The sequence below is a fragment of the Cibotium barometz genome, chromosome 2 (assembly GCF_041138505.1).
Source record: "Cibotium barometz isolate CiBa-2024 chromosome 2, ASM4113850v1, whole genome shotgun sequence".
Lineage (NCBI taxonomy): Eukaryota > Viridiplantae > Streptophyta > Polypodiopsida > Cyatheales > Cibotiaceae > Cibotium > Cibotium barometz.
Window position 1 is genome coordinate 13,027,666 of NC_141047.1, and position 24,209 is coordinate 13,051,874.

At 47.1% G+C, this 24,209-nt stretch overlaps 1 protein-coding gene across 4 annotated transcripts in view; it reads left to right on the plus strand.

Annotated features, from left to right (window-relative positions):
• Window positions 1–24,209, plus strand: part of LOC147640662 (Pseudouridine synthase family protein) — a 55,212-nt gene that overhangs the window by 15,455 nt on the left and 15,548 nt on the right. For 3 of the 4 annotated variants that reach the window (XM_086813959.1, XM_086813950.1, XM_086813941.1), the window contains exon 3: window positions 18,557–18,829. The exons of the other annotated variant lie outside the window; for it this stretch is intronic. In XM_086813959.1, coding sequence (XP_086670085.1) covers window positions 18,557–18,829 — 273 coding nt within the window. The remainder of the gene's footprint in view (window positions 1–18,556; window positions 18,830–24,209) is intronic. 4 annotated transcript variants of the gene reach the window in all.

The following is a 24,209-nucleotide window of genomic DNA, read 5'->3' on the forward strand; positions in this document are numbered from 1 at the left end:
CACGCGTATCTGGTGATAACCACTCTTCAAATCGAGTCTGCTAAAGCAAGCTGAACCATCAAGCTTATCCAAGATATCATCAATACGTGGAATTGGGAATCTGTTCTTGATGGTAAGCTTGTTCAAAGCTCTATAGTCCACACACATACGAAATGATCCGTCCTTCTTTTGAACAAGAAGCACAGGAGAGCAGTAAGGTGAGGAACTGGGCTGAACCAAACCTTTCTCTAAAAGCTCGTTTACCTGCTTCATGATTTTTTCTTGTTGTGCAGCACTCACTCGGTATGCGGGTTTGTTAGGTGGAGAACTACAAGATCTATGCGGTGATCTTCGGGCCTTTGGGGAGGTAATTCACCTGGCAACGAGTCAGCAAAACAGTCGTTGAATGCATTAAGAAAATTCAGCCTATCATTAGACATAGCATCCACATTTTGATGATTTGGCACAAGACTATCACGGACAAAAACCAAGTACGCTGAAAGACTCTTTTTCATTGCTTTATTAATTTGGATGTGTGATACAAGTGGGATGGAATCCCCTTCTTTGCCAGCATCAATAAAATGCATGCGGCCTTTATGCATAAAAGAAATCATATTAGACTTGTTGTCTTTGCGAGGCTCAAGCCTATGGTGCCACGGCTTGCCCAACAATACATCACATCCATTCAGTGGAGCAACTAGGAAATGCTCATTATCAAGGTAGCCCTGGATATGGATACGCAACTTCCCTATCAATGGGGTAACCTGCACCTCTTTACCAATAAATGCAGCTTCGGCTTCAATCTGAGGTCCCATGTTTTCAACCTCAATACCCAATGCAGCTGCCATTTGCATAGAGATGAAATTGTCAGTTGCACAGTCATCAAACATGAAGAGTGCGGGCTGATCCTTGATTTGCCCCAAGCCTTGCAAACCATTCGCTCTTTTGCATCATGACCTGTATTTCCTTGCACATCATGAACTGCATGTACATTAGCTTTGGTGTGCTTGTCCTCGTGCTTTGGTTTGCGATCTGGGCATTGTCGAAATATGTGGTCTTTGCTACCACAAGAAAAGCATTTTCCATCCTTGGCATATTGCTCTCTTTGCTCCGGAGTTAAGCCGAATTTGTTCTTTCTTGGGCCCTGATCTTTAGATGTGTTATTTTCAGCTTTACCACCCTTGTAGGACTCCCGGAAGTTCTTTTTAGGTGGCTGTCCACCCTTTTGCTGATTTGGGACAGCCTTGTCCTTCCCCTTTGAACCTCCTTGATCTTGTTTAATCTTGAGCACCAATTGCTCCGTAGCAAGAGCAGAAGCTGTGAGCTGTTGCAACGTATGTTTCGGGTGCAATTCAATGCCCGAACGATATGCTGGTTGCAGTCCAGAACGAAACTTCCTCTTTCTTTCATCCTCAGTGATTTGCATAAAGGGAGTCACTTTCAGCAACACTTTCCAGAATTTGTTAACATACTGTTGCACGCTTTCATTATCTCTTTGCTCCAGCCTGTCCCACTTTTGAGTGAGAGTTTGCTCCGTATTTGGTGGCAAGAATTGAGCATAAAATCTGTCTTTAAATTCCTTCCAAGTGGAGATGGGATCCTTGGTGATCTTTTCAGTGATCCACCAATGAGCAGCAGTCCCTTTCAAAAACATGCTAGCATGGCGTACTTTTGACTTTTCAGTAAAGTCCTCATCGCTAAAAGCAATGTCGAACTGTGCCACAAATGCTAACACCTTAGAAGCATCATGTTCACTGTGAAAGACATCAAATTTGACATATTTGTCACTTGCTTTGAATTCCTTAAGCTTCCTCGCATGAGGCTCATGGTCTTCTCTTTTTCTTTTCCCCTTATCCAACGGGGTAGCCCTATCTGCATGGGCTCCATGGGCCGTCATAGAAGTTTCATGGGGCACGGTGGCATGTGCTCCACGAACTCGAAACTCAGATGCATGTGACTTACCTGCATATGGCAATGTCTCTCCATGAGACAACTCAGAAGGTAAAATTTTTCTTAAAGCAGACCTGTCACCATGAGATACATGTCTTGCATGCATGTGACTTTCATGCCCTCCATGAGCACTGGCATACATATATCTGTTAGGCTTTGTGCCTTGTGGAGAAGATGCATGTCGAGAGGTGACTGTCACCTCTTCCTTTTGCATAAAAGATTTCAGCCTTTGAGATGCGGGATCTCCATGCTTCAAACGAGGTGGATTTTTGAATTTCAGCTCTCCGTCATCCCCCTCTTTGATATCACCTTTGCGGAGGAGGTAGGCAAGTGCCAACTCCCTTGGTTTCTTGCCCACTTCACGAGCCATTGATTCAAAAGTTACATCTACCATTGCATCAGCCTTCCTGGCTTCAATAGCACTTTGCACATGGGGATCTTCATGCAAAAACTCTAACTCTTGCTCTTGAGCCTGCAAAAGTTTTCTCATATGTTCCATTTCAGCCCTCATAGCATCAGGCTCTTGTTCAAGCATAACTGTCTTTCCTGGAGACAGTTGACCCTTTGATTCACTGTCAATAACCCTTTCAAGGGGCTTGTGTCTTCCTCGCAGGGCATCAGACCCACGAGAGTTACTAGATGGACCCCTCGAATTTGGCACTTCCAAAGGGTTGCCTTGGCTATCCATTGTGTTTTAAGTTTGCTAAAAGCGGGATGTCCAGTACACAGGTTCGTTTCCCCACTAAGAAGAGGGAAACAACCGTGCTCTGATACCAATGAAACCGATCTCGTCAAGTGGGAAAGACTCCGTTGAACACCCACACGCTTAATAGAACAACTTTAAAACCACAAATTTGAAATGGACAACTTAATACAACTTGAAATTGAAATGAAATGAAATGGAAAGATGGACACCAACACTGGGGCCGGAACGGGCCGACCCCCCCTCAATATATGATATATTTATTGGGAGTATTTAATAAATACAATGCTCCACGGGTTCCAAGAACCAGATGATGTCCATGTACATATGAAAACAGTACCAAACAAATATGCTCGAAGCCGACGTTCGAAGAAGATACTCGAAGCAGAATGACCACTAGCATGGTCTAGTCTCTACGGTCCTTGTTAGAAGTCATCTCCTGTCTATTTGTATACACCAGGGCCTCTGTTGTGGGTGTGCCCGCCCGTATATCATTTTTCCACACTCCCCGTATTTTTTTCCTATTTTTTCCCATTTTTCCTAGTGGTGGGAGGGCTGCCAGATGATGCCAGGAGCACCCCATTGCTGGCCGACTGGATCTTCATCAGTCGTGGGCTTCAGGGCTGCTTGCCGACTGGTTTTGATCAGTCGTGGGCATCAGAATGCTGGCCGACTGCATTTATTCAGTCGTGGGATTATTTTCTCCAGTCGTGGGCACTCTTGCTGCTGGCCGACTGCCCTCTAGGAGATGTATATATAGCCCCTCAGCCCCCACCACTTTCTCATTCAGTTTTTTCCGGGATCTTGTGTATAGAGAAGAGTTTACACACCTATCTCTCTGTGTTTCTTGTGCTGATTATTTTCTGCAGTCTACTTGCTCTTGTCTACCCAAGTTTGGTTATCATTTCCGCTGCATATTCTGACATGGTATCAGAGCCCTAGGCTCTAGGAGATCTTGGGCGTTTTTTTGAGCAAGAGGGGGAGCAACAGGTTGCTGATTGGTGGACTGTTTCGGGCTGATCGGGAAGAGAAGGTGCAAGAGGAAGGCGGGCAAAGGTGCTGGACAGCCACTTGCAGATTTTCAGATTTTTTCCCACCCACCCACCCACCCTTTCAGGTTACTCTCCGCGATGGCAGATTTACTAGAGATGGCTGAGAAGCACGTGAAGATTCCGACTCTCCCCACGTTCCCAGTGGATCGTCAGTTGGACGGGTCCAATTACGGCATCTGGAAGGTCATGATGGAGTCAGTTTTGGAGTCATATGACCTTGCTGATTTTATTATGATCGGGGTGCCACGGCCGGAAGCTGAGGAAGGGGAGTTATTATCGACGAGGAAGGACCGCGAGGCACAGGCACACATGTGGGATCGTGTCAACGCCAGGGTCCGGTCGTTTATTTTCCTCAATTGCACACCACAGGTGATCAACCATGTGAAGCACATGACGCTGGCGAGAGGCATATGGGAGCACTTGGCTTCTTTGTATAACAGGGTGTCACCCATGAAGCGGATATCCTTGGAAGTGCAGATACGGGTTATGAACCCTGCAAAGTCCTCGACGATGCGGGAACACATTAACAAGCTGCAGGCCCTTCAGTAGGAAGTCCTTCAAGCTGGGAAAGAGATATCATCCGAAGATATAGTTATCGCCAATAAAGATATGACCTGACTGCCGTTTCAGATCCAGAAAGAAGTCACGGGATGGAGTCATGTGCCTGGAAGCACCACTGTCGAGAATCCATTCCCGGGTATCCTTCGCGGTGAAGCCAACTGCCTCCTCGCTCGAAGATGATGAAGCATCGGAGTCCACCATCTCCAAGTGCACAAATGCCGAAGTCTTCGCAGCTGAGGCTGAGGAATCAGCACTCTTCCCTGTCCGCTTAGGGCACTTCCTCCAGTAGTGGCCTTTCTCGCCACAATCATTACACGATCTTTCGGCCTTCAGCTTCTCTCGTTCTGGATCAGGCTTCTTCTTAGAAGACTTCTCCGGTGAAGCCTTCCCTTTGCCCTTGTTGGTATTGCGGCCTTTCGACCGTTGGCCAGTTAAGGCCTCTGAAACTCCGCTGTGAGGAGGGTTCGTGAAACGTTCCTCCTGGTCCAAGACCATTGGCACAAGCTCCTCCCAAGTAATGGTGCTGAGCCTGCCACTCGTGATCAACGAGGAATAGAAAGCAGAATACTGACCAGGCAAGTGGGAAAGTAACGTGATGGCCAACTATTCCGATACATAGTGAGGGCCGGATGGAGATTATTCCCGACGGCAAGCATGCTTCCCGTGTTCTTTATGTCCCTGCTCTGGGTTTTCATCTTCTGTCAGTGCATGAGGTATGCAAGACTGGCTTTCGGGTGGAATTTGAGGAGCATTCAGTTGCTCTAAGGGACCGTGAGACAGGCAAAGTTGTTTGGAAAGGCGGTGTGGAGAATGGCATCTACAAGCTCTCTGCACTCTCCTCATTGACAGGCTCTCAGGTCGGAGATTTGTGGCACTTTCGTTTTGGCCACTTAAATGTGGATGCTTTGCGGCGCGCCTTCCGGGACCAGATGGTGGTTGGCTTGCCAGATGTTGGTAATAGGCAAGGACGTTGCAGTTCTTGCATACGTGGTAAGCAGCACAGGGAATCCTTTCCGAAGCAGGCTTCCAGGCGGGCTTCGAAACCATTGGAGTTGATTCACACTGACTTGTGTGGACCACAGCAGATACCATCCTTGGGAGGATCTCTCTACTTCATGCTGCTTGTTGATGATTGTACCAGATTCACGTGGGTCTACTTTCTTTCCGAGAAGGACCAGGCTTTTGCTCGGTTCAAGGATTGGCACGTGATGGTGGAGAAAGAGTCTGGATTTCAGGTCAAGACTCTCAGGGCTGACAAAGGAGGTGAATTCTCCTCGACTGTATTTTTCCAGTTTTGTGCAGATCATGGCATCAAAAGGGAATTGGCCAATACCGGATCGCCTTCGGAGAATGGAGTTGTTGAACGTAAGAACAAGACTGTGGTGGAGATGGTGAGGACCATGCTGGAGCATCGTGATCTTCCTCGTCCACTTTGGGGTGAGACTGTGGCAACGGCTGTCCATACCATTAACCGCTCTCCGACGACTTCTGTACCCCATATGACTCCATTTGAGGCATATTTTGACAGGAAACCCGATGTCTCGCACTTCCGTGTCTTTGGGAGTGACGCGTATGTACATATTCCGAAGAAGTAGAGGGGGAAGCTTGACTCCAAGTCCCGCAAGCTGGTATTTGTGGGGTATAACTCTCTTTCCAAGGGATACAGGTTGTATGATCCAGAGAGGAACGAGATTGTTGTCAGCCGGGATGTGGTCTTTGACGAGCATGTTCCCGCATCCACTGTCGAGGAGCCGCCACTTCTTGGAGATCCAGAGGAGTCTGATGATGATTCCCAGTCTACTACTCGAGTTGATCCACCTCAGTCATCACAGGAGGTTGAGCCCGCAGCTGGAGTTGAGCCCCTGCGACCACAGGAGGCTCCACGATCTGTTCGAGTACCTAGGTGGTTGGTAGACACCCTTCGGGAGTCAAGTGTCACGGCTCGTATCATGCGGGACAAAGAGCCCACTTCCGTAAAGGAAGCCCTTTCACAGGATACTTGGAGGAAAGCCATGCAGGTGGAACTTGATGCCATCGAGAAGAACAACACTTGGGAGTTGGTACCGAGGCCGTCGAAGCGGTCAGTCATTGGTGTCAAATGGGTCTTTAAGACCAAGTACGCGTCTGATGGGTCGGTGGACAAACACAAAGCCAGGCTTGTGGCTAAGGGTTATGCTTAGCGGCCAGGCATCGACTACGAGGATACCTTTGCACCGACAGCGCGGATGACCACGATTCAGACCGTTCTTGCCCTTGCTTCTTCTCAGAGGTGGCCCGTGTACCAGATGGATGTAAAATCTGCGTTCCTTAATGGTGACCTGCAGGAGGAGGTGTACGTTGAGCAGCCTCCAGGCTTTATTGTTCCAGGATCGGAAGGGATGGTTTACAGGTTACGTAAGGCCTTGTATGGTCTTAAGCAAGCTCCCAGGGCTTGGAATCAGAAGATTGATTCCTTCTTTATTCGGACTGGATTTCAGAGATCGGTTGCAGATCCGAACCTGTATCTCTTTCGGGAACGCGGCATGGTCACACTTATCATCCTTTATGTGGATGATCTCATTCTCACCGGCGGTCATGTGGAGCACATTGGAGTGACGAAGGCTGCCTTGTCAAAGGAGTTTGAGATGACCGACTTAGGCTTACTCCACTTCTTCTTAGGATTGGAGATCTGGCAGACCCAGAGGGGGTTTTTCGTCTCTTAGCAGCGGTATGTTCATGAGTTGCTTGAGGCCTTTGGGATGGAGAACTGCAAGCCTATTACTTCGCCGATGGACCCGAACACAAAGTTAACTGTTACAGATCCTTGTGAGCCAGTTGATGCCTCGCAGTACCGGAAGTTGGTTGGTTCATTGATCTGGTTGCTGAACACCAGATTGGACTTGAGCTTCTCCGTGGGGCTGTTGAGCTCTTTTATGCAGAGGCCATTGAAGACTCATTGGGACGCAGGATTGCGGATCTTGCGGTATCTGCAGAGTACGAAGGATCTGGGACTCTTTTACACAGGAGGGAATGGAGTCAAGCTCCAAGGTTGGAGTGACTCAGATTGGGGAGGAGATCTAGACACGAGGAGATCTACTTCAGGATACAGTTTTACCCTCGGCTCAGGAGCAGTTTCCTGGAGCAGCAAGAGGCAGCCAACTATTGCCCTTTCTTCGACAGAGGCAGAGTATCGGGCTGCTTGTGGTGCTGCTTGTGAGGTTGTATGCCTGCGGAGGCTGCTAGGCGAGATTGGGTTTCCACAGAGGGAGCCCACAGTCATCCAGTGCGATAACCAGAGTTGTATAGCTATTGCTCGGAACCCGGTTTTCCATGCCCGGACCAAGCATATAGAGATACAGTATCACTTTGTACGTGAGAAGATCTTGGCTGGTGACATCTTGCTACTTTATTGTTCGACGGAGGACAATGCGGCGGACCTCTTCACGAAGTCTCTACCTCAGGCAACGCTCAGGCGGCACTCCAGCTCCCTTGGGTTAGTTTCACAGCCAGGAGCTGAGAGGGGGTGTTAGAAGTCATCTCCTGTCTATTTGTATACACCAGGGCCTCTGTTGTGGGTGTGCCCGCTCGTATATCATTTTTCCACACTCCCCGTATTTTTTCCCTATTTTTTCCCATTTTTCCTAGTGGTGGGAGGGCTGCCAGATGATGCCAGGAGCACCCCATTGCTGGCCGACTGGATCTTCATCAGTCGTGGGCTTCAGGGCTGCTGGCTGACTGGTTTTGATCAGTCATGGGCATCAGAATGCTGGCCGACTGCATTTATTCAGTCGTGGGATTATTTTCTCCAGTCGTGGGCACTCTTGCTGCTGGCCGACTGCCCTCTAGGAGATGTATATATAGCCCCTCAGCCCCCACCACTTTCTCATTCAGTTTTTTCCGGGATCTTGTGTATAGAGAAGAGTTTACACACCTATCTCTCTGTGTTTCTTGTGCTGATTATTTTCTGCAGTCTACTTGCTCTTGTCTACCCAAGTTTGGTTATCATTTCCGCTGCATATTCTGACAGTCCTGTGCTTTCACTGGACTCCGCGGAGAGCGCCTCACTGGTGTTCCGAGACCACGCACAAATAGGCGCTCTCGTATTAACGCCCGGCTCTCCCGATCTCAGCACCTTTGGACCGAGGTTCTCCAATAGAGCTTGCACAACCCGGCACCGAACGGGTGTTGGCGGTATAAGGAGTCGGGAATCCCTTACCAGATTTAAACACAAAATACTTTACTTAAATCTGAAATTCACTTACTTGTGGATGGCTGATAGAGAACCAATACCCATGGTATTTGTGTAGAAGATGTAGCCACCCAGGAGATGTTCCTCTTGTAGTCGCCAGTAGAGAAAATGTGCAACCTCTTTCAAAGTAGGGAAAAGAGAGGTAGCCTTAGGAGAGATAACAGCTTGTTGAAGTAGCAGTCGCCTCGTGATGAACCATCCAGACAAGTACCACCGCAAAAGACCACTGCCGCCTGCTGTGAAAGGAGGAGTACCCACTTGCAAGGAGAAGATACCTGGCTGCAGCGTGGGAAGAAGATGGCGTGGAGGAGCAGCCTGTTATGAAAAGAGTGGGCACACACACAGCTGCCAGCTAGAGAAAAGGGGCAGCCTGCTGGAGAGCAAGTGCAGCCACCTTGTATGGAGAAGGGATACTTGGCTGCAGCCGCCTGTGGGGAGTACAAGCAGCCGCCTGCAGAATAGGTGCAGTCGCCTGTATGGGAGGTGAAGCAGCCGCCTGCAGGAGAGGAGGATGAGGAGGCGCAACCTGAGGAACAGTAATTGCCTGGCTGCAGCCGCCTGGTGATGCAGTCGATAGGGCAGCCAGCCGCCTGGGAAAAGCAAACGTAGGAGGTGGTCGCCGTCTTTGTTTTTACGAAAGAAGCTGGAAGCGGTTCATGTTAAACCTTAGTGATTTCCACGCTTGCATGTGGGTGACTAGTGTGGGTAGGTAACTATGCCCACCCCCACACTCACTTAAGTGGGGCTCCCCACCTTGGCCCCTAAGTGGGTGCCCAAAGGGGGTGCCCACTTTTAAATGAATGTGAACACTTAACCTTATAAAACAAAAGTTTAGGAATAAAATATTAAAAACAACATGTGCGACATACTTACCACCTATTCACATGCACCAAAACTCGTCAGAATACAGAGCAGACTTCACGACTCACTGGCAGGCGTCCCCGCTCAGTAAGTAACACGTCAAGCAGGCAAACACAAAAATACATGTCATGTGAAAACAATTTCAAACATGCAAAATATGTGTGCATGTGCAAATAGTAACATGGACATATCTCCCGTTCATGGAACAAGTACAAAATATCTGTCGGCACAAAACTGGCACGACATAAAAACATAAAAACCTGGTCTTCCTATGGAGTGACAGTCCCATAGGTAAGACACAGTTCCAGGCACGAGTCTCCCTGTGGTGTGACAGTCCCATAGGCAAAACACGGCACGAATACTGGCTCTTCCATGGCGTGACAATCCCATGGGTCGAACACAGTCCAGGTCATACACGGGTGGCACTAGTCTGGCTCCCGTCCATACGACACCATCCTGCTAACACACGGGTGGCACCAGTCTGGCTCCCGTCCATGTCAGCAAAATACTGGCCTCTTCACATGAGACACTGGCCTCGCCTCAAGTGAACGAGACACAAAATCTGGAGATGGACCAAATGGTCGGCCAATTGGTGACATGCTAACTATGCGGAAGCCTAATTAATGATGATTAGACCAAATGACATATACAGCCAGTAGTCATGTCATCACTACTCCCAAGAGCCACCTTGGATAGAGCCGACAGGCTCTCTCTCTCTCTCTCTCTCTCTCTCTCTCTCTCTCTCTCTCTTTAATAGACGCTTAGTATATCTTTCTTTCTTCTTTCTTTCTTTCTCTCTCATGTCCTCCATATGGATCACCTCTCTCCATTTGAATATAGCCTAGATGCACCTCTATTAAATCTCTCTCAGCAAGAGATCAACTGTATCATCCGCTTTGACCTCACTTCCCTCCACACAAGTCGGACATGGCTGTCCTGAACGGAGCTCCGTACAAAGCTTCAGTTCTACAAGGATCACTTCTAGAGAGTCAGAGTACCGTTTTATTGAGAAACCGGGGTATCCATACAGACACATGTCCCATGCAGAATGAGGATTTCCATTGGTCAAGGGAGGGTATCTTCTCACGGCCTTAGGGATGGAGACCGCAAGAGCAGAGGTATACCACAATTATGCAGAACAGGGGAGGTTGATGTCACGATTGTGACGTATGTATATATCAGATACTCTCTTCATTGCTGATTCCTGTTGCAGATGCAAAGAGTAACCAGCCAAGGGAACCCCTACTCTCGATTGGTTGCGGCTCTTCGCCAAAGGATGTACCTCTTCATCGAATAGCCACATCCCTTCAACGAATGGTTGTATCTCTTGATGAATGGTTGTGCCTCTACATCGAATAGACACATCCCTTAGCCTAAAGTTGTATCCTTTCGTCTAAGGTCATGTCCTTTCGTCAAAGGACATGCCTCTTCAAATGTGTCTCTTCATCTCCTATATAAGAGACCTATTGTACTCAGTTTAATACAACAAGTCAATTCAATCTTCTCTCAAGTGTTCTCCTGAAGGTTCTTGTTCTAAGTTAAGCATTTAAGTAGTAATTAGTACACAATATGAAGGATTAACAACATAATCCCCACAGTGGTATCAGAGCAAATTTTTTTCCTACCCGTGGGTTGTGAAGCCCTCACCCTCTCCGCGGCACTCCCTCATCCACCCCTCTTCTCGGTGTTGTATGGAAGAAGCAGAGCGATGGTGGACTTGGCGTAAATCCTTGCTCAAAGTGATGTAAACAAAACCAAAAAGGTTTCACACCCATACACACGCATCGTGTGTATTGCAGAGAGAGAATCCTTGCTGAATATCCGGACTATCCTCCCTCCCTGCTGACCGGTGGTGTTAGGCGTTCGCAACATGGCGGGAATTGCCCCTCTCGCTGCCGAATATGGAATTCCCCCCTCTTCTCGCCTCGTTCGCTGCCAGCGTGAGCCCTTGCTTGCTGGGCGCAGCTGGCGGTCCTTTGCCGGTCCTGAGCCCTCGCCGCCAAACAGCACCCTTCGAAGCAGCGCACCCTCCCGTCGGCAAGCGATCCAGGCCTTCGAAGCGGCGCACCCCTTCCAGTCTCGGCGACGCGTCACCTTGGCACCTTCAACAACAATACAAAAAAAATAAATACGTGCATTGCCACGTGGGTCTCTCTTCAAAAAAAAAAAAAAAAACCCAACGGGCGTGCGCTGGTGTGAACCGCCACCCCTTGGCGATTCGGCAACCACCACCCGCCCCCCTCCCGGCTGTCAGGATGCCGCCTTATTCATATTCGCCTTTCTCTTCCCAGCGATTTGGCGACCACCCTCCTGGCTATTCGTGGGTTCTCTTGGCTTTGCCCACACCACATAATCTGCGCGCTCTCGCCCTCTACGGGCATGCTTCATGGACAACTTTCCGGAGGAACCCGACATGCACATCTCTTACCTGAATTACATCGACGAGATCCCCGAGGCTCTTCTTCCCGAACACAGCCCTCCTCGTGCCCCCACTCCGGAATCAGTGCCACTTCCTGCCGATGCTGGGTGGATTCCAAGTCTTCCGGCCTCTCCTATCCCAGCATCCCCGGCCTCTCAGGTGTACCGCATACATGTCAGCAGCCCGCATGATGTAACCGAACCCGACACTTGGGCGATTTGGACTATTTTCCTCACCTGCGAGCCACTGCATCTTACTCATTTCGAGTATTTTCTGTCACGGTACCCGCAGTTGGCACACTTGCTTCGAGAGTGCAGTGTGGATGGCCTCCGCAATATCTCCTCCACGCGCCCTCTTGTGACATTCTACTGCGAGATCTTCGTCCCCGACTATACTCCATTATCTCCGGTGCCCAGTTCTTTGGCGGAACCAAACGAAGAAGTGGAAGCAGACGCAGTAACCTCCGAGGACGATCCCGAGGAAGTGGAAGACCCCGGCTTCGAGTACGAGGATCCTGTTACTACCTCTCCAGCAGCTGTTTCTTCCATCCTACATTTCGGGTGGACCTTTTCTGCTTCCCCTCAGTACTCTCTCTGAGTTCTCCAGATGTCGACTTCGCACGACAACATGCCACCTGTTGATCCTCAGATGGAGGCCTTGCAGATGACCACTCTTCAACAACAGATGGAGGACTTGCAAAAGGCCCTTTTCGACGATATGGCATCAATGAGATCACAAATGGAGGACATGCAACAACGGCACCAACATCAACGCGAGGGATCCAGGAAGTCACAGCGAGCGCGTCGTTCGCGTTCTCCAACATCATCATCATCATCCTCGATGGGCCAGTAGGACGATCCCTTAACTCCTCCCGATCCGACTGCCGAGGTAGACAATGTTGAACTCAAACTTTTGTATAAATTAATGACCACAACACAAACACGAAAGATGGATATCAAGTTACCTGAGCCCTACAATGGCCGTCGCGATAAGCGGTTAATCGATCACTGGCTGTACAAGATGGAGGTTTATTTCTTAAATACCGAATTGCCCGAAAATAAAAAGGTGGCATTGGCCAGTACCCTCTTGAAAGATACCGCCTTCCTTTGGTGGCGACGCAGGATTTCAGATGGCAAGTCTACTCCAACGTGGGAAAATTTCGGTGTGCTCTTCGCAAGGCTTTTGAGCCTGCAAATGCGAATTTCCATGCCAGGTCTTCTCTCCGCCGCCTGAGTCAAACTGGCTCCGTGGCCACGTACATCTCAGAGTTTCAAAAACTGGCTCTCGAGATAGAGACACTCAGCCCCTCTGACCAGCTTCACAGCTTCATTGACGGGCTTGAACCCACGATCCAAGACGAAGTCCATAAGTACAATCCTGCCACCCTGGATGAAGCAATCTCGTATGTCGAGCGCATTAGTGATTATCGGCGTCCTCCCAGGAACTTTTCCTCTGGCGCCCGTTCCTACCAGCGGAATCGATCCAATGGGACTAGCCAAACCCAGCTTCCCAATTCTGGACAACCCAACTCTCAGCGACCATATTCTGGACAACAGTCCTTCCGGCCGCGCTTTTTCGGGCAAGCTCCCGCGTCAAATGCAGGATCCTCTCAGACCGAATCCTCTAGCAGCAAAAACCGAGATCGGTCTCGACAAGACCGTCGCAGCAATGATCGGCGCAACTTCAAGCGAGAAACCTCTTCAGGACAGCAAACCTCTTCATCAACTGCCACTTCATCCCAACCTAGTCGCCCAGGCCTCTGCACAATTTGTTCTGGCGATCACCAGTGGTATGAATGTCCTCAGCGTCCTAAACCCTCCAACACTCGGCGCAATTCTCAGGTGGACAGTTGCCACCATGCTGATCATGACCAGCCTCCTGTGAAAGACAAGAACAAACAGATGGCTTGTTCTGTTCGCGTTTCTGAGTTTGTTAGTACCTTGATGCTTAATGGCCAAAGTACCAACCCTGTTCCTTTCCAAGCAGGTCCTTAGTCTTCTGGGTTTCATTGGCGACCATCCCATCAATGTGCTGGTGGGACAGTGGCTGTTCCACTAATTTTGTGGGCACTTCTTTGGTTCACAAGCTTCGCCTACAGACCCGACATTTTGTGGATGCTTTTCAAGTCGAGCTTGCTGATGGTTCCTTCCTTAATTGTAACAAAAAGGTGCAGCAGCTCCAGTTCGAGATTCAAGATTACCAAGGTCACCTTAATTTTTCAGCGATGCCGTTGTCACGTTATGACATGATATTGGGACAATCTTGGCTATATCGATATGATCCGGCGATCAGCTTTCGTTCTCATTCAATCCAGTTATATCATGATGGTCGAGAGCTGGAACTTCATGGCCTTTTCAGTGCCAAACCCATCACTGTTGTTTCTGCCCTGCAAGTCAAACGCCTCGTCCGCAAACGTGACTGTACAACATCCCTGGTCATGTTACGGGAGATTGAAGCAGAAACTAGTGAGCAGTCTCAAGCCTCGTCATCAACAACTGCTTACTTGGAGCAACCCTTCTTCAGGCCTTTTCAGGATTTGTTTCTGAATGATCTTCCGATGACATTGCCTCCTCGTAGTCCTGTGGATCACCCGATTGATCTTATCCCAAGTCAACCTCCTCCAACCCGAGCTCCATACCGTGTTTCTTACTCTGAATCTCAGGAGATACAAAAGCAATTGCAGGAGTTGCTGGACAAAGGTCACATCCGTCCCAGCAAAAGTTCCTTCGGAGCCCCAGTTTTGCTTGTCAAAAAGAAGGATGGATCAATGCGGCTTTGCATTGATTACCGTGCTCTCAACAAGCTGACAATCAAGAACAAATTCCCTTTGCCTCGCATTGATGAGTTGTTCGACCAACTGCTTGGTGCTAAGGTGTTTTCCGAGATTGATTTGAAGTCCGGCTATCATCAAATTCGTATCCGTAATGGTGATGAATATAAGACAGCCTTTCGGACAAAATATGGCCATTATGAATTCTTGGTCATACCTTTTGGGTTAACCAATGCCCCGGCCACTTTCATGACCCTGATGAATGAAATTTTTGGGCCGTACTTGGACAAGTTTGTGATCGTTTATCTCGATGATATTCTGGTCTTTAGCCGATCTATGGTCGATCACAAAGAACATTTACAGATTGTCTTTGAAGTACTACGCACCAATGTGCTGTACATCAACAAAAAGAAGAGCGAATTTTTCAAGAACCATGTGGAATATCTTGGTCACATCATTTCTGCTAATGGGATTGCAGTAGATCCTAAGAAGATTCAGGCGATTGTGGATTGGCCTTTGCCTCTCACCATTTCAGATGTTCGATCTTTCTTGGGACTTGCTAACTTTTATCACAACAAGGTGCATAGATTTTCAGAGATTGCTGCCCCTTTGACAGAATTGACAAAGTTGGACAAACTTCAGTGGTCTTCGGAAGCTGAGCAATCCTTCAATGATCTCAAGCATGCCTTGACGACAACCCCGGTCTTGGCCATTGCAGATCCCACTCAGCCCTTTGATGTAATGACAGATGTCTCAGATATCGTGCTTCTGGTGGAGTTTTGATGCAGAATGATCGTGTCATTGCTTTTGACAGCAGGAAGTTTTCAGCCATTCAAAGCAGGTATCCTGTCTATGATAAGGAGTTTTTGGCAATCGTGCATGCTTATCGAACTTGGAGACATTATCTTCTTGGAGCAGATTCAGTTGTACGTACAGATCATCAATCTCTGACGTACATTTTCACTTAGTTCCATCACATCCCTTATGAGAATTCCTATACTTTTTTCCACATGATTATTCAGTATGTTCTTGGTCTTCAAAATGTGGTTGCAGATGCTTTAAGCCGCATGCCTCGAGCCATTAATTTTGCCATCACAGATGTGCAAATGGAAATCCCTGCTTGTTTCAAAAATGAGTATTTGACGGATAGAGATTTTGGAGATGCGTTCCGTGCTCTCAAATCTTCTAATCCCAGTCCTGCAGAAATGAACATGTTTGCAGCCTACATTATCATGGATGAGTTGCTGTTCTTTTCTGATCGCATTTGTGTGCCTCACAATACTTCATTGCGGAAGATTCTTATTCAAGAGCATCATGAAGTTCCTTATGCTGCTCACCCTGGTATCAACAAGACATATCGGCTTTTGTCTGCTACATACTTCTGGCCTCAGATGCAGCAAGATGTTATCAAATTTGTCAAAGCTTGTCATTCATGTCAGATAATGAAAGCCTCTCGACAACTTCCTCAAGGGTTACTTCAACCATTGCCAGTTCCCAATGAGAGATGGGAAAGTATCAGTATGGATTTTATCACCACGTTGCCTCGTTCATCCAAAGGCAATGCTTAGATTCTTGTGGTGGTTGATCGATTTTCCAAAATGGCGCATTTCATTCCTTGCAAGAAAGCTGCTTCAGCCCCAGATGTGGCGTCGTTGTTCGTGCAACATGTCTTCAAATTGCATGGTTTGCCAAAGACCATCATCTCTGACAGAGATCCAAAGTTCACTGGACATTTTTGGACGTCTTTGTTCAAATCTCTTGGCACGAATTTGTTGTTCAGTTCAGCCTATCATCCTCAAACAGATGGACAGACTGAAAGAGTCAATCAAATTTTGGAAGAAATGATTCGACATTACATTCAATTCCGTTTGGCATCATGGGAAGATTATTTGCTACTCGTAGAATTTGCTTATAATAATTCCCATCATTTAGCAATTGGATTAACTCCATTTCAAGCAGCATATGGGCATACTCCTCTTGTGCCTACAAACTTTGTTTTACAACACAAAGTGGCGTTGGCAGATCAGTTGGTTCAGGAGATGCAAGATGTGCTTGTGCAAGTTCGAGATAAATTGGTACATGTGCAACAAAAATATCAAAAACAGGCCAACAAGCATCGTCGACATGCAGATTTCCAAGAAGGAGATTTGGTCTTGTTATATGTGGCACCTCACCGCTACAAAACAATGAAGTCAGGTTTTTCAAAGTTGCGACCTCGCTTCTATGGGCCTTTCAAGATTCTTAAGAAAAATTCCGTTGTCAGTTACAAGTTGGAACTTCCACCTTCATGGGGAAAGATTCATCCGACTTTTCACATTTCTTGGCTCAAACAGTATGTTCAAGGAGATTCGCCTGTTCCAGACTTATCTTCATATGTACCAGAAATTGAAGATGACCATATTATCCTTGTTCCAGAAGTAATTCTTGACGTACGACAGAAAGAAACAAGAAGAAAGTTGACTACAGAATTTCTTGTGAAAGTGGATGGACTTGGATGAGTTTGATTCCACAACAAGTCAATTCAATCTTCTCTCAAGTGTTCCCCTGAAGGTTCTTGTTCTAAGTTAAGTATTTAAGTAGTAATTAGTACACAATATGAAGGATTAACAACATAATCCTCACAGTTGAGACCAAGAAGCACTGCTTGTTTAGATGCCTGGTGTATTATGAGATATGGGGGAGGTTCCCCTGTCTCTTCATGCAGGGATTTGGTCCCCTCATGAGGGTGATGCACAGTGCACTGCAGGGATCAGAGATGCTCGGGACTCAATTTACTAGAGTTGTGCTATCACCAAGAGGCCTCATTGAGGCTTTGCACAGGGCGTCACGATCAGCAGGATACCACTCAGTCATCCATCACACATCTGTAGACCCCACCAGGTGGCTGAGACAGATTCTCAGCACAGCTGACACCCGATGGGATTGAGAGACCATGGACAGGACACCCACGCCTGCCACGAGATAGGCCCCTGGACTCAGAACCTGCTAGTGCCCTGCACACATGAAGTAATATCCGGGATCAGGCATAGACCCTTCAGAGAGTCAGAGGCCCCCATCCTCCAAGATCCAGACCCTCTTCCTGTCAGCTCCAGATTCAAGACATTCTTCATAGACGTACAGTGGCTCCACCTCAAGGAGTGGATATCGCCTCCATGTACACACAATCACAGAGGAGGATACACATAATGAGCACCACTGGTTATAGCGGGCTCATTACTTATTGTACATCTAGGACCCACATAGTATGTGGGCCCATTTTCTTTTGGTATTTTTGTTTCCATGTTTATGATCTTCAATTTCCACATGGAACATTTGTAGCGGCCAGCCAGGTTGGAAGTAAGGGGCTGCTTCGAAAAGATTGCAAATTTGCAATGCAAATGATTGTAGGAAAGAGATAAAAGGAAGAGAAAGAAAGGAAAAAGAAGAGGAACAACTATGGTGATTAGAAAGAGGATGAAGTTGAGGAGAAAGAGTAAGAAGGAAAAGAAGAGGAGAAAATGAGAAGAAGTGGGAGGAGGAGGATGAAGTTAAGGAGAAAATGAGAAGAATTGGAAGAAGAAGGAGATGGCAGTTGGCTGCAGCAAGGCAGGAGGAGGAGAAACAGAGGCAACAAGAGAAGAGTCGGTGGGTAAAAGTTTGGACACATTTTGGGTGGAACACACACGGAAGAGGAATCTGAAGCAAACATACAAAAGAGGGAAAACAGAATTTGGCAAAACGATTTTGCAGAAAGGTTGTGCCTGGGTATCAAAACATTTCAGCCTAGAAACATTTCGAAGGTTTCACAGGCTAGAAGCTTTTTCTTTTGTTTCTACACTGAAGGAGTGGAAAGTTTTGGAAATGTGGAAGTGCTCTAATGAAGACTAGTAGTAATTTTCTTTCCGAGTTTGTGTGTTTGCTTACTTGCTTCACCTTTAAATGAATATCTCATTTCCAAAAGTTGCTTGAAGGAATTAAAGGATACCGTTTCTAGATCGATTTTATCTAGTAAGTATGTAAGTGGCTGACATTGTTAATATGCTACTGCCTCTAGGTAACACATCCTGCTCCAGGCAATTGGAATGGCACACTAGTTAATGCTCTTGTGCATCATTGCGACCTTCCAGTGACATGCAATTCATCAAAGCACTTTGGTGATGAAATATTTGATGATGAAATTGAGGAAGATGATGTTGATGAAGTTGAAGGATCAAATACTGTACAAACAGGGAGTTTTTCTCCAAGTAGAGGACTGCCTCTTGCAGTGAGACCAGGTATTGTCCACAGGCTGGACAAAGGCACAAGTGGCTTGCTTGTGATTGCCAAGGTAGTTCTGTTGTTATTTGCCTCAACATTCATTTTAAGAGACACTATGGCCTTGCTTGATACAAAGTTACGCGTTTGTATTAGATTTTAGTGACTCTCACAAGTGGCTTGCTGAGGTGATTCTGTTGTTTTTCTCACCAATTTCATGCTGTTTCTTTTATTGTTGAAGCACATACTTACTGTCTTGTAAGAGAGTGGTTTTATCACACATTATACAGTCGTTTTTTGAGAGTGGGTGCACAACCTATGAGAAACTCTCAGCTAGCATGGAAAAGTAGACAGTTAAGCAGCCCTTTCTTGACAAATATCATGCCCCTTTGTGGTGTGAATATGATGAAGCCTTGAATGCTTTATCTAGTAACACAACACATGAAAGTATATTGTACATCCTCATAATTCATAAACCTTTATACCATTCTGGTGATTGTTCTGGACTTCTCATCATATCTTTAATGTTTTTCTGCAAGGAAAAAGGTGCAGGCAATAGAGTGGAACAGAAAATGTCATGACAAAGCATATGTGGGACTTAGCTACTCTCAGCATCAGAGGATGGTGTAGAGAATTAATTGTAGTAATGTAATCAACCACTGAGTGTCCATCATTGCCATGCATGGGAAGTCTAACAACAAGTGAGGCTGTGCCTTGATGAATGAGGAGATCTTTGAGCTCTGTAAAGCCCCCATGCTAACAGAACCTGCGATTAAGCGTAAACAAAAAGGAAAACAAGCATAGACATTGGCATCTAGCTCACCGCCCAACCATAGAGCTGTTCAGGCTCAACCCTGATCACAGGGGGATAGTAGCATCCGAGACATGGCTCCAAGTACAAAGGCCCTGGCGTCCCATACCACTAGTACACACCTATCGGGGTAGTCTCTCTTAGCACATTCATCCCCAGTTTCTGCCCATTTCTGGTGTCCTTTTGGTCCCATTTGTATGGCCCTTGATTGTGGGCTGGCCACCCCTTTTTTCCATATTTTTCTGGGATTTTTCCCAGCCCTTTTGGTATTTTACCAGTCAGCCAGCTCCTCTGCTCCAGTCGGCTAGCTTATTGAGCTCTAGTCGGCCAGCCCTCCTCACCTATAAATAGGTGGGGCTGGCCTCTCATCATTCATTCAGTCTTGTACATATTTTGCTCCCTCACTTATGAGACTTGTAGTGTCTCTTGCTTGGGACTGTTTTGCCTCACTATATTCAGCATAGTTTTCTCCATCTCTCTCTCTCTTGCACTCTCTGTTCAGCACATTCTAGTGCTACTCTGCTACCGCTCTGTGCACTCTTTCATGGTATCATCGCTCCCGGTTTAGCAACCTCTTTGCTGCCCCAGATTCAGCACTGTTTTCAGCACCCTGCGTTTTTCCTTCAGATCTGCAGCTCTGTCATGCCGCGTTTTCTGGACTGAACCTGGTCACTTTGCCTCTGCATTTTTCTCTCAGATCTGCAGCTTCCTTTGCTGCGTTTTCTGGACTGAACCTGCTGGTTTCTGCGCCCTTCAGTGTGGTTTCATCAACACAGCCTTCTGGTATTGTTTGATCAGTTTTCTTCTATTCCACGTGGAGTTTGGGACATAGGCGGCCTGTTTTCTTCAGGACAGCAGCTTCCTTTGCTGCGTTTTTCCTCTCCCGTGGGTTTGCTCCTTTGCAGAGGGGGTCTTTGGTGTTGCAAGCTTTGGTGGCACTCTTGGTACCTATGGAGGACACTTCTTCTTCAGAGATTGTGCGTTTTCTTGAGGAGAGCCCAAGCTACTGTCCTTGTTGTTGCCTTTCCCTCTTACACCCTCTTACAGCATATTCTCGGGTGCTGTCCAGCCTCTTAGGGCTGCGTTTTGGTGGGAGGAAAGACCCTATATCAGTGTTTTTTGATTTGGACAGTTTTATTTTATGAGGGTTGGTCCTATCGATTGGATCAATGATGACAGCTTCAGATTTGGCTCTTGTACCACTCTCTTGTTATTTCCTTGATGAGGCAGACAAGTTGGATGGTGGTAACTTTCAGTCATGGAAGTTGCAGGTTACTTCTATTCTCAGGGAGTATGGTTTGATGGAGTTTCTCTCATACAAGAATCGGTGCTTGCTGGACCTTGCCTCTGCAGAGGATGTGTGTCGGTGGAGGTAGACTGACGGACAGATCTATGGCTTTCTCCTCCTGAATTGTCAGGATTCGGTTCTTCGACACTTCATTTATGCTCCTGATGATGCTTCTACCTTCTATGTGTGGCAATTGCTTTGTGACCTGTATGGTGATGCCAGCGATCGGCAGATGCTTTCTGCTTCTGGGTGCTATGCAGCCAGTGATCTTATGTATACTTCTTTTGGAGATGTTCTTGCAGCGAAGGATAGTGGGCCAATTTTGCTCACTGCATCTGAGGAGTTTGTTTCTCCTGTTGCCCTGCCTTCAGTTTCTGTGCATACTTCTCCTTGCCAGGATGATATATCGTTAATGTTTTTGAGGAAGATAGTGGGCTGTCTTTGCTCAGAGCTTCTGAGGGGGATTTTTCTCCTATTGCTTCGCGTATGACTCTTTCTTCGACAACCAGTGACCAGGATGTGTTGCCGGTCCCTTTGCCTTCTATGGAGGAGCCTGCTTCTACGCTATGTGATGCTATTGAGGAGGCTACTACTACTTCAGTTACCACTACTATGGATGTTCCTGTTTTCCTTAATCTGTGTGAGGATTTTGGATTGTGGTCAGGTGTGTCCGTGACCGTGCCTGGGGCACAGTGGTACTTCTAGGGATTGAAGGATTGGGATTTGGATTTGGTTGGGCCTGTGGAGTCCCGACATCAGTTTTCAGAGGGGGCAGTTGAGTTCTTACATTTGGCGATGCCGACCTTCGAGGAGGGTGATATTATACAACATTTGGCTACTCTTGGTACAGAGTTGGAGGAGATGGACTCTATTTCTTTTGAGGGTATTATCTTCTTGGAGCTACAGGCTTCTAGGGATTCCTATGACTCTGTGTTTATATTTGGGTTTGGCACCGATATTTGGAGCAGCACGACGCAACCTACATGGTTGTTCTCTTCTAGAAGAACAGTGTACCTGGCAGCTTGTTCTGTTACTTTTGTAGCTGAGTTGCTGTGGAGCTTTCTTGGTACCTGTTGTTGCTGCTTTCTTTTGTCTTTGACAGAGGACGACTTCTTCGGCTTCTCGGAGTTATGTTCAGTATCTGGTACTGAGAGGGGGTGTTAGCACATTCATCCCCAGTTTTTGCCCATTTTTGGTGTCCTTTTGGTCCCATTTGTATGGCCCTTGATTGTGGGCTGGCCATCCCTTTTTTCCATATTTTTCTGGGATTTTTCCCGGCCCTTTTGGTATTTTACCAGTTGGCCAGCTCCTCTGCTCCAGTCGGCCAGCTTATTGAGCTCTAGTCGGCCAGCCCTCCTCACCTATAAATAGGTGGGGTTGGCCTCTCATCATTCATTCAGTCTTGTACATATTTTACTCCCTCACTTATGAGACTTGTAGTGTCTCTTGCTTGGGACTGTTTTGCTTCAGTATATTCAGCATAGTTTTCTCCATATCTCTCTCTCTCTTGCACTCTCTGTTCAGCACATTCTAGTGCCACTCTGCTTCCGCTCTGTGCACTCTTTCAATCTCAAGGCCTCGAGTCCAGGTCTGAGGAGCTCTCTCAAACTGATTCATAAAGTCACTTATAAGGCCTCCTGTAAACTAGGAGCCAAGTATAGCACTTGTGTCATAAAGGCTACTAACTCCCACTTAAGATACCTCTAATCCTAGGCTATGGTTGACCTAACTTGAAGGTCTTAAGCTTGATTAGCCTTGGGACATAACATACTTCCCTCCTCAAGAACCATTGATGTCCTTAGCGATGAATTCGGGGAAGCCACTCTTTAGACTACGCACTGACTCCATGTAGCCCGATCTCAGAGCATCCCTTCCATTTAATCAAGTACTCATAATAGATGGTATGCCTAGTGTCACCATTTGGCTCCCTGAACAACAAGGTATCCTTAAATGAATGCAAAGATGGATTCTCACTAGACCTTTCTATGCATTTGGACACCAATTTGACTGGTGAATCACCCTCAAGATGTCTAGTGTTTGGGCTTTGTTGATATGATCAATAGTCTTGTGGCATGGGCTCGTATTTCTAGAGGGATGGGAGCTTTGCTAATATGATCAGTAGCTCTTCTGGTAGTGCTAGTGTCACCAATTGGCCGACCATTTGGTCCATCTCCAGATTTGTGTCTCGTTCACTTGAGGCCAGGCCGGTGTCTCATGTGAAGGGGCGAGTATTTTTGCATAACATGGACGGGAGCCAGACTGGTGCCACCCGTGTGTTAGTAGGATGGTGTCGTATGGACGGGAGCTAGACTGGTGCCACCCGTGTATGACCTGGACTGTGTTCTATCCATGGGATTATCACGCCATGGAAGAGCCAGTATTTGTGCCATGTCTTGCCTATGGGATTGTCACTCCATAGGGAGGCTCGTGCCTGGATCTGTGTCTTACCTATGGGACTGTCACTCCATAAAAGACCGGGATTTATGTTTTGTGACGTGCCATCATTGTGCCCGACAGAAATGTTTAGTACTTGTTCCATGAACGGGAGATATGTCCATGATACTGTTTGCACATGCATTCATGTTTTGCATGTTTGGAACTGTTTTCGCATGACTTGTATTCTTGTGTTTGCCTGTTTGATGTGCCACTTACTGAGCGGGGATGCTTGCGAGTGAGTCGTGAAGTTTGCTCTGTCTTCTGACGAGTTTTGTTGCGTGTGAACAGGTGGTAAGTGTATTGCACTTGTTTATTTTATAGCATTCTTTTTAACCTTTGTTTTTATAAGGTTGCAGGTTCACACTCATTAATGAGTGGACACCCTCCCCAAATATTTCTTGGTGTCCTTGGAAGGGTGGGCACCTATGGCAAGCAACATAGAGAGTCTTTCCCTCACAAGGCTACTTATCGGGCTTCTCACATCCTAGAGCTTATCCATATGGACTTGTGTGGTCTCATGTGGACTTCTTAGGAGGGCTTATTATTTATGATTTCTCAGGTAAAGTTTGGGTGTATCTCTTGGCAGAAAAATCTTAGGCTTTCTCCCACTTTCAAGAGTGGGTGACTTTGGTCGAGAATGCGACCACCTAGAAAGTTCGCCAAGTCCGTTTGGACAATGGAGGAGAATTCTCCAAAGCCTTCCACAACTTTTGTTCATAGAAAGGTATTGGCCATCAGTTCTCCACACCTAGCACTCCACAACAGGATGGTGTGGTTGAACGCAAAAACAGGATTGTTCAAGGGATGGCCCGGATCATGCTTTCTTCTTCCAGTCTTCCTCCCTCTTTCTGGGGAGAAGTTGTGACCATTGCTGTCTACATCATCAACAGTTCTCCCACAAAGGCGGTTGCTTATATG